The 16,684-nt window shown below is 42.9% G+C and overlaps 1 protein-coding gene across 1 annotated transcript in view; it reads right to left on the bottom strand.

The window, feature by feature from the left end:
• VPS41 (VPS41 subunit of HOPS complex) overlaps positions 1-14,367 on the bottom strand; it is a 118,561-nt gene extending 104,194 nt beyond the window's left edge. Inside the window, exons 1-2 of the mRNA XM_083407025.1 lie at positions 14,306-14,367; positions 6,218-6,256 (exon numbers count right to left, since the gene is read on the bottom strand). Of these exons, the coding sequence (XP_083263151.1) occupies positions 6,218-6,256; positions 14,306-14,326 (60 nt within the window). The 5' untranslated portion in view covers positions 14,327-14,367. The remainder of the gene's footprint in view (positions 1-6,217; positions 6,257-14,305) is intronic.
• Positions 14,368-16,684: the final 2,317 nt, after the last annotated feature.

Genomic DNA, 16,684 nt, shown 5'->3' with positions numbered 1-16,684 from the left:
AATTTCATTCATGTCGTAGGCACTGCAGCATTTTTATACTTTAGATATTCTACAACACTCAAATAAGAGAATTGGAACTTCTAGTTAATATTAATAGCTCATTAAATTAGCCATCTAATTTTCACCCAAGAAAAGTAGATACTAGAAAATCCTGAGAGTCATCCACTTGGTTTACAAGTCAATCCTAATATGACGTATACGATTATCTTTGTTACACATCACCAGAAATTTGTTTTTTTAAAATTGATGCAGCAAAAGATTCCATTTAAATACCAATATATTATTTAAAACTCATCCTATAGGCTCAAAATGATGAATTATTTCTATAGTCTCATTAATTTTTTTGCCCATTTTAAACAATTTTAAAATTCTGATATCTCGTTAAGGCTCGTCAGAGAAATTTCCCGTTGTAGGGCAGGGATAATTTGTGTGCCAATAACAGCACAGTGATTGTGAAGTCTTCTATGCTGAGATGCTTGTCCAGGACCAAGTGATTAGCTACCAAGCCAAGCTTAAGGTGTTAGTTTGGGCTTTAAAACCTCGAACAGCTCAGGAACAGGTTATTTGATGGGCTGTCTCCTCTCATATACATCGCCCTCTGGTCCACACTACAACCTGCAGAAGTTCCTCTGGTGGAGCGTTGAGAAGGGCCTTCTCTGTTGTGGCACCTCCCATGTGGAATGCTCTCGCCTTTGAGATCAGGCAGGCACCAACTGGGGATGCTTCCAACAGCTATCAAAGATGCATAATAATAATAATAATAATAATAATAATAATAATAATAATAATAATAATTTATTATTTATACCCCGCTCATCTGGCTGGGTTTCCCCAGCCACTTTGGGCGGCTTCCAAAAGAATATTAAAATACTATGATACATCAAACATTAAAAGCTTCCCTAAACAGGGCTGCCTTCAGATGTCTTCTAAAAGTCTGGTAGTTGTTGTTCTCTTTGACATCTGGTGGGAGGGCGCCACTACCAGGGAGGGCGCTACTACCAAGAAGGCCCTCTGCCTGGTTCCCTGTAACTTGGCTTCTCGCAGTGAGGGAACCGCCAGAAGGCCCTCGGTGCTGGACCTCCGTGTCCGGGTAGAACGATGAGGGTGGAGACGCTCCTTCAGGTATACTGGACCGAGGCCATTTAGGGCTTTAAAGGTCAGCACCAACACTTTGAATTGTGCTCGGAAATGTACTGGGAGCCAATGTAGGTCTTTCAAGACTGGTGTTATAGTTGCCCAACTTCCAGAACATGCACTCAGAGAACTGGGTCTTCCCAATAGGACGCCTGGTGCAAAGTAATGACTTCCTAAAAATCACTGCAACCCCCCCCCCTCCCTGCCCACAAGGCCTGGGTTGCTGTGCGTAAGAGAAACCTGGTGGACAAGCAGCGGCAAGGACAGGCCCATCTGCTTCATCCAACCAAGTCTCTGTTACACATGCCAGGTCAAATCCTCCATCCATGATCAAGTCATGGATGGCAGTGGTCTTATGAATCATTGACCTGGCATTGCATAGCAGCACCTTCAGGTCATGTGGGTATCCCTTGCTGATTCTAGTATCCGTCCAGTCAGGACCAGACCCGGAGGCAGGGATAGTCCTCAGACGACTAAACCTGCCTCCTCTGTAATGACATGGTCTGGTCTTAGCGTAACTCCTCCTCCTACCCGTGATCACTGAGATCAGTTGTCCCAGCGCATCCCCCTCTATGGAACATGCTCCAGCCATTTTGTTGGCTGGGACCCACTGCCCGGCAGCCCTGACCCCTCCCCTTAAGAACAAAATAAGACCTTAAAACAAACAAAAAAACAAAAAAAACAAAAAGAAACCCCAGAAAACAAAAAACAATACAAATAAAAAACTGTAAAAATTACAAATCCATCAAAATCAAACAAATTCCCAGCTAAACATCCATCCCACCCCCATCCCCATGTATACAAAAAAAATAAAATAAAAAGGGAAAGGGAAATTTTAAACATTTTAAAAAGAACTCTGCGCCCCTCCGGATCCCCCTGGGCCGCAGCAGCAGTGACAGCAACCGTCCCTGTGAAGCATGTCAGGCACCCCCTTGGCCAGGTGGTGAGTGGCAGGAAGGAGCAGGGCCCTCAGACACTCACACAGGAGAGTCCTCCTGGGCATCAGTTTGCACAGTCGTTTCCTGAGCCTTAGTTCTGGGTCCCTGACTCTCCGGTTACCGTGATGATGCTTTAATGCTGATTAAAACAAGTTCATTACCTTGAAACACAAATACAGTTGTCACAATACACAAAGCGCAACAGGCTGAATGATAAGAATTGTGAAAATTTTACTGGTTATTTCCTATCGTAAAGGTCTAGTCCAGTATGTGCAACATATACAGTTTATATGTATGGTGTATAACCTATGGGGCTAAGTCCAATGTTAATATATTTCTTCTTTTCTTATCTTTTCTTACTGCTTCTTCTTGTAAGTTCTTGAAAGTTCCTGTATAACACAATCCTTAGGGAAAAACAGAAAAGTCCCCAAGGTAATGCTGATTAAAGCTATGCTGATGATGATTTATTATCGGAATATTTAATTGAACTCACCTAAACACGGTTGTGTTGGTGTGCAGTAATAACAAGAAGGGATTTGTTTATTTTTGTAGTTTGTTGCACAATTAATTCCATGCATGCCCAATAGGACATCTGGCTTACATTTATTCAGTAGGAAATTTCTGTGCCACATAGAAAGCCACTTTTGAAACAGAGAAAATTTTCAAATGTTATTTGATATTGGAAGAGGGATGTGGTTTAACGGGAAACGTCAAAAATTCATTGAGTATGTCCAAGGTCTTGGCCATGCCTAAAGCAGCTCTTTGGCTTTTCTAGCAGAACCCTTGTGTTCTACTTCGTCCTTCCTTTACAGCCTAGGAACCACATACCTACGGGACCACCTCTCCTGGTATGCCCCGCGGAGGACCTTAAAGTCAACAAATGACAACACTTTGGAGGTCCCAAGTCACAAGGTGGTTAGATTGGTCTCAACTAGGGCCAGGGCCTTTTCTGTACTGGCCCCGACTTGGTGGAACGCTCTGTCACAAGAGACTAGGGCCATGCGGGACTTGACATCTTTCCGCAGGGCCTGCAAGACAGAGCCGCCTAGGCTTTGGTTTGGACTCAGCCTGACCCTTATGTTTCCCTCCCCTTATGGTTTTGATCTATGGGCTACTTTTAAAATGAGGCTGCATTTTAAATTGTATTTAAACCTGTTTTTTAAATTGGTCCCCCCCCCCATTATGTTTTTATTGTAATTTTACTGGTGGTAGCCACCCTGAGCCCAGCTCTGGCCGGGGAGGGCAGGGTATAAATAAAATTTATTATTATATTATTATTATTATTACATGAGCCCCTGCCACAAATGTATTCAAACTTTATTCTCTACTTTATGAACAGTTTATCCTGCTATATTCCTACCCCAAATAACCTCATCTGCCTTAATGTGTAACTCCAGATTATGCACAAAAGCATCAATTAATCAAACAAAACTAAATTGCATCTAGGAGTAATAACTGAAACAGAAACCTGCTCAAAAGAAACACTTTTGATCATTCTCTTTATCATTGGTAGGGTGAAAGAGAAATGGAAAGGAAAAAATAAAATTAATGCACATCATACATGCAATTTCAGAAACCCTATACAAAGTTAAAGAAAAGATTTTAGTGCTCCAAGATTGCAGGAAATAAACTTTTCAAGCTAAAGCAGTTTTTCCTCCTGAGAATTAAAATACTATTTGAGATTACTTTTTTGCTCAGCATATCAAGGAGGAATAAGGAGTAGTCCATCTACTCCATAAGAAAGAGTTCATACTGCTCCAAATCAGACGTAAGATAGTAAACTGACAAGCACTTACAAAAAATGATCTGGTACGATTACATGAAATATTTAGGGGGGAAATCACCTCAACTAAAATGTTTGCTTGACACATGGAGTAATGTGATAAATATGCAAACTTAAAGTGAAATATTTTATATGTACTAGTTTAAACACCTGGAAAACGACAGACATTTATACAGTAAATAGCTCTAGAATTGCAATTCTATGCCCGCTTGCATAAAGATAAGAACAAGTGAGCACATTAGGATTTACTTTTGAGTAAACATGCATGATTGTCTGTCAGACTGATAGATATAAATCCCACAGTTAAATGCTACATGAACTTAGTAATAAAACATCTCACATAACATTTTAGTCAAGCTGTAATTTTTTGTTACTTTGAGACGGGGCACAAACCGTCAAGAAGTTTGTGCAGATGATCCCTAAAAATTTCCAGGGGAAACCTTGCTGTTTACACCTGAGTCAGTCAGGTTTTCTCCAGGTTGACATTTGCTCCAATGCAGTGCTAAAGAAAGGTTTGCGGGGGCAAGAAGACAAAACCGCTGGGACCTGTAGCTTCTTACTCCAGTAACATGCAAGTTACTGACATTCAGAAGACAACAAAAGGATGGAAAGGAAAAAGCGAGGGTAACAAGGGATTGCTTTAAGCAAATACTCATGCTAAGGTTTTGTCCTTATTAAGCCAAAGACTTTAAGGAAGAACTGGGTTTTTGGGAGAGGCCACTCAAACCCTTGGCTGCTTTAAGATGCAGGAATTACCGTATTTTTCGCTCTATAAGACGCACCAGACCACAAGACGCACCTAGTTTCTGGAGGAGGAAAGCAAGAAAAAAAATATTCTGAATCTCAGAAGCCAGAACAGCAAGAGGGATCGCTGCGCAGTGAAAGCAGCGATCCCTCTTGCTGTTCTGGCTTCTGGGATAGCTGCGCAGCCTGCATTCGCTCCATAAGACGCACACACGTTTCCCCTTACTTTTTAGGAGGGAAAAAGTGAGTCTTATAGAGCAAAAAATACAGTACTTAGAATCATAGAATTGTAGAGTTGGAAGGGATCCCAAGGTCATCTAGTCCAACGCCCTGCAAAGCAGGAATTCTCAAGAGAGGGCACGCAACAAGCCTTGCGTGCAATAATCCTAATAACACACACACACAAACACACACCAAGTTTTGCTTTTCCTTCCATTTTGCCAAATTAAATTTCCATTTAACTCAGAGGCTTGCAGGCATCATACCATAAAAACATTGCCATTAAACACCTATTTTGTGTTTCTCGTTCTCTCCATTCTGAAATGAAAACTGGACCATCAGAATTAGCAATGCTAAATATAATATTATGTGGCGTTACACAGAGAAGGACATCAAGCCTTGGGCAAAGGTTGATATTTACAATGCAAGAATCATCCGTTTGGGCTACAGCTGCCCTCGCAGCTCCACTTTTTCCATGAAAAATCAATAATAATCTTATTGTTGTTAGAATTGGTCTGAAGAATTATTGCTTTTTCAACTTCTTTAGAGAGCCAAAAAAGTCCCCCACCCCTGGGACAGAGCTACTCTGGGCACCTCCCACAGCTTGGGCATGAAGTTTTTTTCACTTGTCATTATGACAAAGAGTTTTGCAAATTATGCCTCTTTGAAAAGGTTTGCTATGCAGTAGTTTGGCAACTACCACCCATAAAATCCAGCAGCAAATTCCTTTAGTTATGCAGAATTACATATTGTTCCTTAGGATCCTGGCCATTTTTTTAGCCATTCTTTCCAAGATCCTAAGGCATTTTGTCACATCTTTTTCCTGCCCTTTGGATAGTCTTTACATCTTTCTCCCCTAAAAAAAATAGTTTTTTTAGAATAAACATGCACAGAAATAACATAGCTACTCATGCCTTGCAATGTTATTTTGCAAAGCAATGATAGCACACATAAATCTAAGCTTGGTTCAGAGCACCATTAAATATCAGTTCCTTTCTAAAAAATCTGTAATATACAAACATTGTTTGAGTAAATGAAAACGAGATTGACACGGAGCAAAACTGGCAGCATTCAGCTTTCAACTTTCAACAAGATTTATTTTGTCAAGAGTCATTATTTTACCAGAGCTGTGTGACTATCCATATTTATTTTTAAATATCATCCATTTTGTGTTTTCAGTAGCAACACAGTCCCCTAATTGTAATCGAAGCCTAAAAATCACCTGCCATAACTTCTCTGTAAATAAGCAGCCTCCAAATTTGAAATGAATCAAAGAAGCTGGAGGAGGTGGGGGAGAAGAGCGTGTTTTCCTTGCTTATTGACAAAGGACTGACATTTAATAGAACTGGAACATCACCTGGCAGTGCTCAGGTATGAATTCTTTTTGAAGCAACCTTACCTCAGACTCATCTGTAGATTCTTCATTGGACCTGGGCTCCTGAAGACAATACAAAAAAAGGAAGGAAGGAAGAGGTTAAAAATGCAGACATAATATGCAATGGACATGCAACGGTTTGTTCAGAAGTACATGGGTATAGGATTTGTGGCTGTACTGTATCCTCCATGGTCTTCTTTGCTTCTGGAAGTTAAAAGGCAAATAACTAGCAAAGATTTAGAAGATTCTGGTTATATTCTAAAAGAACCTGATTATATTCTAGATCAGCGGCGATGTTGATTTCTGCATCCTTTGTACCAGGATATGTTATGTGAAATCACACACTGATAGCAGATAATTGTCATGTTGTTGTGAGATACCTAAAGCAGACAATGAGCACTATACTTATTCAGTTGTTTCTAGGAATGAAGAAGGCACCCTACCACCACCAGCACAGAAGAAACAGTTGCTTCTGCCGCTGTGGAGATTAATAACAAATGGAACATTTGCTTGAGTCTAGCCCATCATCTCGTACACCAGGTGATAGTAAGATTTAAATCTGGAGTCCCACAGATATAGCGCATCCTTTAAAAACAAATGTTTCATCAGAACTTTACACGCAGGCTTGTTCTTGTTTATTAATATATACTTTGTGGTTTCTCTGTCTTGGTCACACAAAAATACACTCATCGCATGTGTCTCCTACAACCAGGCAGGGCTCCGCAAGGTTCACTGTTGGGGTGTCTCTTCATTGTACGTGTCCCATCTCACAATCCCTTAAGTGGCAAGTGATTGATCAGCAAAGATGATAAAGGCTTTCAATTTCTTTTATGAGGACCTGAATTATGCTGTTTGGGACTATTAGTCCGTTAGCCTAATACAGTGGTACCTCGGGTTACAGATGCTTCAGATTACAGACTCCGCTAACCCAGAAATAGTACCTCGGGTTAAGAACCTTGCTTCAGGATGAGAACAGAAATCATTCGGTGGCCGCGAGAGGCCCCATTAGCTAAAGCGGTACCTCGGGTTCAGAACAGTTTCAGGTTAAGAACGGACCTCCCGAACGAACAAAGTTCTTAACCAGAGGTACCACTGTACAGTGGTGCCTCGCAAGACGAAAAGAATCCGTTCCACGAGTCTCTTCGTCTAGCAGTTTTTTCGTCTTGCGAAGCAACCCCATTAGCGGATTAGCGCTATTAGCGGTTTAGCGGCTATTAAAGGCTTAAGGGATTAGCGGATTAGCTGCTAAAAGGCTATTAGCAGCTTAGTGCCTTAGAAAAAGGGGGGTGGGGAGCGGGGGAAAATCGCAGGAACTCGCAAGACATTTTCGTCTTGCGAAGCAAGCCCATAGGAAATTCGTTCTGCGAAGCACCTCCAAAACGGAAAACCCTTTCGTCTAGCGTGTTTTCCGTCTTGCGAGGCATTCGTCTTGCAGGGCACCACTGTATCTCGCTTCACTGAATTTGTATTGGACAAACCAACTGGTTCGTCTCCTAACCATGATGGTTAGGCACTGGAGGCTGCAATGCTCCTGACTACCAACTGCTGGAAACCACAGAAGGGAAGAGTTGTTCTTGTGCTCAGCACCTGCTTAAAGGTTTCGCATCTGCTTGGCCATTGTGAGAACAAGATGCTGGACTTTTTGGGCCACTGGCCTGATCCTGCAGGTTCTTCTTATATCCTTCAGTGGTGAAGTCAATGTATTATTTTTATCCCACAGGGCACTCAAGGCAGCTTCACATTAAGAAATAAACAAGCTAAACTTATGTAACAAGGGACCAAACAGTGAAACATTCTCTCTTACAAGTGCATTTTGGGCTCTTCCTTGAGAAATTGTTAACGTATTTATTACGGCCAACTTTTCGCGTAACAATTTCATGGATGTCAGAGATGTTCAGCAACATACACACACAAACATATATAAGCCATTATTGTTGGGTATATGGTTAATCCCACACACTTCTATTTCTGAAGACCTCTCTTCACTTTTGTGGCTCACATGAGATAGCTGTTTTTCTTTGCATGAGAATTTTGATTACACTGGATTCCCTTTAAAGGATTGCTCAATTTAAACTCACTCAAGAACTCTCGGTGGCACGTATGTTAAAAACCAACATTATTCTTGTTGTTACACTTCTCAAGCCGTCAAAGAACGTATGACTTAAAAATCTCTTCTTCACAGGGCAATGAATCTTACTGCCGCATACACACAAACACACACACAAGAAATTGAGTATATTCTTGCTAATCTCTCACCTGTCCAGTGGTAAATTCTGCTGATGCCATGCCTCCACAGAGGTCAGCAAAATGAAGATTTACTTAACGCATTTACAGTTATCAATAGCAATAAAAGGTTACAACTAATATGCTGACAGTGAACGTAAGCATTTTAACAACTGCATGATGGAAACAAAGACTATACAAGAGAGAAGGCAGTTCAAACCTTATGAGGCAACATTTTGACAATAAGATGAATAAGTGTAAGAGGGTGGGTGCTGGAGAAGGGGTGTAAAGGTAAAGGTACCCCTGCCCGTACGGGCCAGTCTTGACAGACTCTAGGGTTGTGCGCCCATCTCGCTTAAGAGGCCGGGGGCCAGCGCTGTCCGAAGACACTTCCGGGTCACATGGCCAGCGTGACAAAGCCGCATCTGGCGAGCCAGCACAGCACACGGAAACGCCGTTTACCTTCCCGCTGGTAAGCGGTCCCTATTTATCTACTTGCACCCGGAGGTGCTTTCGAACTGCTAGGTTGGCAGGCACTGGGACCGAGCAACGGGAGCGCACCCCGCCGTGGGGATTCGAACCGCCGACCTTTCAATCGGCAAGCCCTAGGCGCTGAGGCTTTTACCCACAGCGCCACCCGCGTCCCTTTTGGAGAAGGGATGGGAGAGACCCAAAATGGCAAAATCCCCTGTCTGCGTTTACACCACAGGGTGAATTTTGGGCAGTAACATCACAAAATAGATTCTTGTTGAAACAACTTTTTGAAATCAAGACTGCTCTACCACTATGAACTCTGTAAAATTCAGACCTGCCAGATACATGATGGTGATACAATAACACTTTCAATATTGCAAAATTATTCTGAAATTCTTTTAAGTTCTAGCATCTGGTCTGCTTGGGCTGAAAAGCACTTCTAGTTCCTAGACACCTAAGGCAAGCCCTGCCGGGTTAGACCCAAAGCCCTCACTGTCCAACATTCTGCTTCCATAGTGAACTTTGACATGCCTATAGGAATCCCAAGACAGCAGGGCATAAAAGAGTACTCAGCTCGTGACCCCCAGTGTCAGGGCTGGTTCAGCTGCACGTCAGCATGGAGACTCCGATGAGCTGTAAAGATTATTCTTTGTCCAAGGAAACAGAATACGAACAGAGAAACAGAGAAACCTAAGGCAAGACTGGCCCTAGTGAAGCAGTTGCCAGAGCTGACTTCCTCTTAAGTCTCCTCTCCAGCCGGCTGTTTTCCTAACAGTCTTAAACCTTGTCAGGGTGGGGCTCCCTGTTCTGCTACATGCAAAGCCCTCTTGTGCCCTTGGAGACAAGGGAAGATGAGAGTTGAATACAGTAGGACTGGCGGACTCCCATGAATCTGTTGCGGCCTCTGTCCCCACCTCCTCCTTCTCAGCTGCCTGTCCTACGTCTACAGTGCTTTCTGCCTCTTCTTCCTCTCTCTCACTCAAGCCTGATGCTTGTTCAGCATCCAACCATTCTGCCCACGCCCCTCTGACCTGTCTTCTGAGTCCTGCCACCACTCCCCTGGTTTCCTCTTCTGAGCTTCCCTCGGAGATTCTCCAGCTGGAGCCTCCCACCCACCACTCCTCGTCGTCCAGCCAGCCCCTGACACACAGCAACCAGCATTTAGTCATCCTACCTCTGACATTGGAAGTAATGCAGCCATCTTGACTATCTCCAGGAATTATCTAATTCTCCATCACAATCTCAAGATCCCTTTCCTAGTTAATCACCACCAGTTCAGATTCCATCAGAATATATGTGAAGTTGTTTCTTTCAGTGTGTGTGTGGCTCCCTTCTCTCTTGTTGGCATTTTGATTATTTTGATTATTTGGGGGGGATAATTGTTATTTGTCTTTTGTATCTGGACTTGGGTGACATACCGTTTTTGCGAGTAAGATCATTCCAGGAGTGAGTGACCTGAAAATGAAAAGCGCCCTGCTGATATGAGAAGACAGAAGTAGTAAACGGTAGCATCACAAATCTCACCAGAAAACATACATATAGAGACTGGTTACTTACTGAGGCAAGGGGGAGCTAGTTATCTCGAATTTTGACACTGGAACTAGGTTCAGAGGCAGTGCTGGCTCCTTGAACACCATGGTTTACAGATCTTCACAACACATTTCCTAGCTATTGATGGGTACCTATGCAAAACAAAGTCCCTTGCAACCATGATGGTTTGTATCTATTCAAAAGTGATCATAATGTCATGGTTAAGCACCAGGAAAGAAACAAAGGAGAGATGGAAAATCACTCTGGAAAGGGAGTGGTCATGTATTCACAGAGGCTGGATCCTGATTTGCAAACCATGCTTTGCAGAAAGCCAGCTCTAGGGACTGATATTTACAACTGTAAAATACTACTTTCATCCCAGAGAACTAGCAATAATATAGTTTCCTGAAACATTTGTGTGTGCGCGCATATAAATCTAGTAACAGTCACATTATTAACAAATGAACAAAACAGAAGAAATAATCCAGAGGGGTCCGTCCCCCCCAATGGCCCAGCGTCTTGCTTTGTCTGTCTTCCAGTATAATATTCCTCTCCCAGTCAAAGATAAACTTCTTTTCCTCCCACTGCTCTGCCTTTGATCCTCTTGTGAACCATGGCAGACAGCAAGCAGCAGTCAACTGTGACACCTGTCACTCTGTCTCAATATTACATCCAGCTCCCAGATTCCAAAAATCCTACCTTAAACCTTTCCTACTGGGATTTTGAAAAACTGGCCTAAAAGCATAGAGAGTCCGTCAGCGTTAGCATATATTGATTCTCTTTCCTGACTACCAAAAAAAGAATCTAGATGGACCTGAATTCTCTAGAGACAGAACAATTCTCCAGAGAAGAACTCCTGTAGATATAAACCTTCTCACACCATTGTTGTTCTTGCAAGCAATTAAGTATGCAGGACAGCATTTTAAAAAGCAAACAATATGGTTACACACATCAGGTTTCATATAGTTATATAAATTAAACATCTGCTTTTTAAGCAAAATAAAAAATGAAACCACCAAGATTTAGGTGCTGTCTCTTAAAGCCAAGCACTCAAGCATTTGCAGAAGCAGTACCATGCCTGTTACTTGTAAATATGTGTGCACACACATGCAAGCATGTTCATCAAATGAAATGAGAGATGATCATCTACATGAATCTATAAAAAAAGAATTCAACTGTAAATCTGCAGGCTAATATTCTAATTGCCATTATTAAGGATAGAACAGCACGTAAACATTTTTTTTTGTTTCCTTATAAAATCATTTACAGCCTGCTTTTTAACCCTAAAAAAGAACTTCCATACGTAGTAGCTTACAGTGAAACATGAATACATGTTTTAAGGTAGGACAATAAGTCCTTGCTCTACTCTTCCCCAGCAACAGTTGCTGACAGACATGCACCCTCTAATCCTGGAAATAATATATGGCCTAGTGACTAGCAGATATTGACAGCCTGATTGTCCATGAATTTGTCTTAATCTCCTTCTGGAGCCATCTAAGTGGGTAGCCATCAAAAAGTCTTATGACAGCAAATTCCATAGCTATCTGATGTGTAAAAGCAGTGAGTCCACAAAAGTTCCTAGCTTTCAAATACATTTACTAGCCTGCTGTGGGCTGGCAGAAGAGGAATGGCAAGCTCCAGTCCTCCAGTCCTCCTGCAGCATTTTGATGAATTTCTGTGCTGGCTGCAGAGGACGGATGGAGCAGTCGCCTGCCAGTCCACTCACTCACCTGCCTGCATCCTTCTTGGCTGTGGCTACAAGGCTTAAATATAACTCTGGATTAATTGACAAGGTTGCCTCCAGGACAACTAATGAGTTTCAAGGCTAAAGTGGGATTTTAACCAAGGAATTTAGGCCTAGTATAACTAGGAAGTGTAGCTGCTCATTTGAAATTGACTTGCCCTCCCATTTTACCTTGTCAAGGCAATTTCTTTAAAATGCCTTTCTGAAATCAGATCAAAGGTTTCTAAATCTTAGTGATGCTATAGAGAACCTCTACTAAACAAGTTAACCGTTTCCTATACCGCAGTGTGGATCAGTTGCAAATCACATTGTGAACGATATATACTGTTTAAAGATGGCTTCAGAAACCAATGTGCACATTATAGCTTTTAAAGACTAACAGTGGAAGTCAATTTACTCAAAAGTAAGTCATACGGTAAGGGACGCGGGTGGCACTGTGGTCTAAACCACTGAGCCTAGGGCTTGCTGGTCGGAAGGTCGGCGGTTCAAATCCCCGCAACAGGGTGAGCTCCCGTTGTACGGTCCTAGCTCCTGCCAACCTAGCAGTTCGAAAGCACATCAAAGTGCAAGTAGATAAATAGGTACCGCTCTGGCGGGAAAGTAAATGGCGTTTCCGTGTGTTGCCAGAAACAGTGTAGCCATGCTGGCCACATGACCTGGAAAAACTGTCTGCGGACAAACATCGGCTCCCTCGGACAGTAAAGCGAGATGAGTGCTGCAACCCCAGAGTTGTTCATGACTGGACTTAACTGTCAGGGGTCCTTTACCTTTTTTAAGTCATACTGTGCTTTGTGGGGTTTACTCATAGCAAAGTGTTCCTATGACTGTAGTCCAAGTCCAAATCATATATTATTAATATTAAATTAAAACTGTAAATAAAATGCTACATTTGCTGTTATGCATACTTTAATCTTTAGAAAATAAAAGAAAGATTCCAAAGGTTTTTAAAACATCACAGTTGCCAAGGAAATGAATATACTAATATAAAATTTGTTAACTGCTTAGGCATGCTATTTGCAATCAGGAAATATAGGAATTTTGTTAATAAAGTAAATGTCTACAGACAAACCAAACGAAGTGACATTTTTGTATGTAGCCATCTGTTTCCCTGATACTAAGCACATTTGTTGCACAATCTTATTCCCAGTGCTTTTTTTCAGGGGGGACACATACCCCCTAAACATCTTGTGAATCTAAGTTTGGTCTCATTGAGGGGCAACATTTCAATGAGTAGGAAAGTGAGAGCACCCTGAAACATTTTCTTTAGAAAAAAGGCCCTGCTTATTCCAATTTATTTGGAAGTCATTCCCACCGATTTCGGGTCGCGAACGTGATCTGTGCGGGAGGCATGTTCACAGCCCGCAGTATTCACAACCCGCAGCAGCGCGCCTGCGCACACGCGATTCGATCTTCTGCACATGCACAAAGCGTGATTTAGCGCTTCTGTGCATGCGCGACAGCCAAAACCCGGAAGAACCCGTTCTGGTATTTCCAGGTGGGTGCATAACCCGAAAAAACGCAACCTGAAGCGGCTGTGAGCTGAGGTATGACTGTAAAGTGGTACCTCAGGTTAAGTACTTAATTCGTTCCAGAGGTCCGTTCTTAACCTGAAGCACCACTTTAGCTAATGGGGCCTCCTGCTGCCGCCACGCTGCCGGAGCCCGCTTTCTGTTCTTATCCTGAAGCAAAGTTCTTAACCTGAGGTACTATTTCTGGGTTAGTGGAATGTGTAACCTGAAGCGTATGTAACCCGAGGTATCACTGTACTGACAAGAGCAACCCCTAAGCAATTCCCCCCCCCCAGCCCAAGCTGCTGCTCCCAGCCCCCCAACATCATGGGGGGTCCCTTTCCTGAATCCCCCCTTCCTGCTCCCTCCAGCACCCCTCCTCTAACCCTGCATGATTCAGGCTGCCTTGGGGCGCCCCCAGTCTGCTCCCCCTTCTTCCAGTTATTTGTTGTTTCGGGGCTTCCTTTAAAATGAAGAGCTGCGTGGAAAGGGGCTCCATCCCTCCAGGCCCCCAGCTGGGGGAAGCGGAGGGGGAGCCCCCCCAAGCCCCTCACGGCCAGCCCCCGATCCCCTCTCGGTCCCCGAGGCCCTCAGCTTCCCTCCTCTCGGCCCCCGCAGGGCAAAGCTCTCTACCTGAGGCTCCGCTTCCGCCATGGCGCCGGCGACGGTCACGTGAGAGCGCCCGGGAGCGAAAGGCACGCTGGGAAATGTAGTCTCTGCCGCCTCCGCCGGCCGCCGGGCGGAAGAGCATCTTCACCGGCCGCTCACCTTGCGCTTTAAAATTTACATAACGAGAAAATCACTCACATTAACAGAAAAGAAAGCAATACATAAACAAAATATGAAATTAAAAAGAACAAAAATAAAAAAGATTTGAAAGGGGGGGAGCACAAAAAATATTAATGAAATATACAAAATTATTTAAGGATTACAAACCATAATTTAAATACTCTATACCGAAATTCCTAGAGTGACGTTACCTTCATATTCTATCTTTCCCTCTTCTTTACCGTCACATTCTTACTATTCTTCTAAACTGGTTTAAGTCCCTTCTGTGTTTTTTGACTTCCCCCTGTATCTTTGCGGTTTCCATATTTCTTTGACATTCAACTTATCTGTATACCATGGTTGAAAAACTAAATTCCCTTCTATCTGGAAGTTAGTCTAGGCACAGCCAAGTGTTGTTGTTGGGACCATATTTTCTTAGATAATTATTAAAGCAATCCCATTCTTTTTGAATCTTATCACCTGAGTGATAATTAAGTCTTATTTATTATCTTATTTATTATTATTTATTATTATTAATTAATTATCTTATTATTTATTAATTCATATTAATTCCGTCATTTTAGCAAGTTCAAGGTACTTGCAGAGCTTCACTTGCCATTCATCTTTCGTTGGTGTTAACTCATTTTCCCATTATTTTGCTATTAACATTCTGGCTGCTGTTGTCGCATAACGAAACACTCCTTTTTTGCCCAACCGGGACTTGAACCCACGGCCCTGAGTTTTAAGTCCCGTGCTCTGCGCGCTGAGCTATCCCAGGCTGCCCAAGAGGCGTCGCTGCTGGATTCAATAGGCTTTAAGGCTGCACTTTATGGATATATTTTGATTTATTTTCAAGGATGATCTCTAGGGGCAGAAATAAAAAGGTCTCCAGCAGTACAGGTATTTGTCATTTTTGAGTCAGCAGCAGTTAACTGCAAATGTGGGTTGAGTGCAACAATACGAACAATAGAACAAATAAACTATTTGGGATCACGCACGCACGACCCCACCCCCTCCAAATAAAATTATCCTATGGTTAGCAATCCACACAAAAGTGCATCCTCCCTTATAGCCCTTCAGCCAAACCCTGTTTCAAGTGGGAGAAAAACATCCTTTAGAAGTTATTTAAGTGACCACTTAAATGCAAAAGCCTTTGACTGTGTCGACCACAGCAAACTATGGCAAGTTCTTAAAGAAATGGGAGTGGCTGATCACCTCATCTGTCTCCTGAGAAATCTTTATGTGGGACAAGAAGCTACAGTTAGAACTGGATATGGAACAACTGATTGCTTCAAAATTGGGAAAGGAGTACGACAAGGCTGTATTTTGTCTCCCTGCTTATTTAACTTATATGCAGAATTCATCATGTGAAAGGCTGGGCTGGATGAATCCCTAGCTGGAATTAAGATCCCCGGAAGAAATATCAACAACCTCAGAAATGCAGATGACACAACATTGATGGCAGAAAGTGAGGAGAAATTAAAGAACCTTTTAATGAGGGTGAAAGAGGGGAGCACAAAATATGGTCTGAAGCTCAACATCAAAAAAACTAAGATCCTAGCCACTGGCCCTATCGCCTCCTGGCAAATAGAAGGGGAAGAAATGGAGGCAGTGGGAGATTTTACTTTCTTGGGCTCCATGATCACTGCAGATGGTGACAGCAGTCACGAAATTAAAAGACGCCTGCTCCTTGGGAGAAAGGCAATGACAAACCTAGACAGCATCTTAAAAAGCAGAGACATCACCTTGCCAACAAAGGTCCGTATAGTTAAAGCTATGGTTTTCCCAGTAGTGATGTATGGAACTGAGAGCTGGACCATAAAGAAGGCTGATCGCCGAAGAATTGATGCTTTTGAATTCTGGTGCTGGAGGAGACTCTTGAGAGTCCCATGGACTGCAAGAAGATCAAACCTATCCATTCTGAAGGAAATCAGCCCTGAGTGCTCACTGGAAGGACAGATCCTGAAGCTGAGGCTCCAATACTTTGGCCACCTCAGGAGTTTGGATTTGGATTTGATATCCCGCCTTTCACTCCCTTTAAGGAGTCTCAAAGCGGCTAACATTCTCCTTTCCCTTCCTCCCCCACAACAAACACTCTGTGAGGGCTGAGAGACTTCAGAGAAGTGTGACTGGCCCAAGGTCACCCAGCAGCTGCAGGTGGAGGAGCGGAGACGCGAACCCGGTTCCCCAGATTACGAGACTACCGCTCTTAACCACTACACCACACTGGCTAGACTCCCTGGA

The sequence above is a fragment of the Podarcis tiliguerta genome (assembly GCF_965153285.1).
Source record: "Podarcis tiliguerta genome assembly, chromosome: 12".
NCBI lineage: Eukaryota > Metazoa > Chordata > Lepidosauria > Squamata > Lacertidae > Podarcis > Podarcis tiliguerta.
The sequence above is the reverse complement of the archived record's forward strand: the minus strand, read 5'-3'. Positions and strand labels throughout refer to the sequence as shown.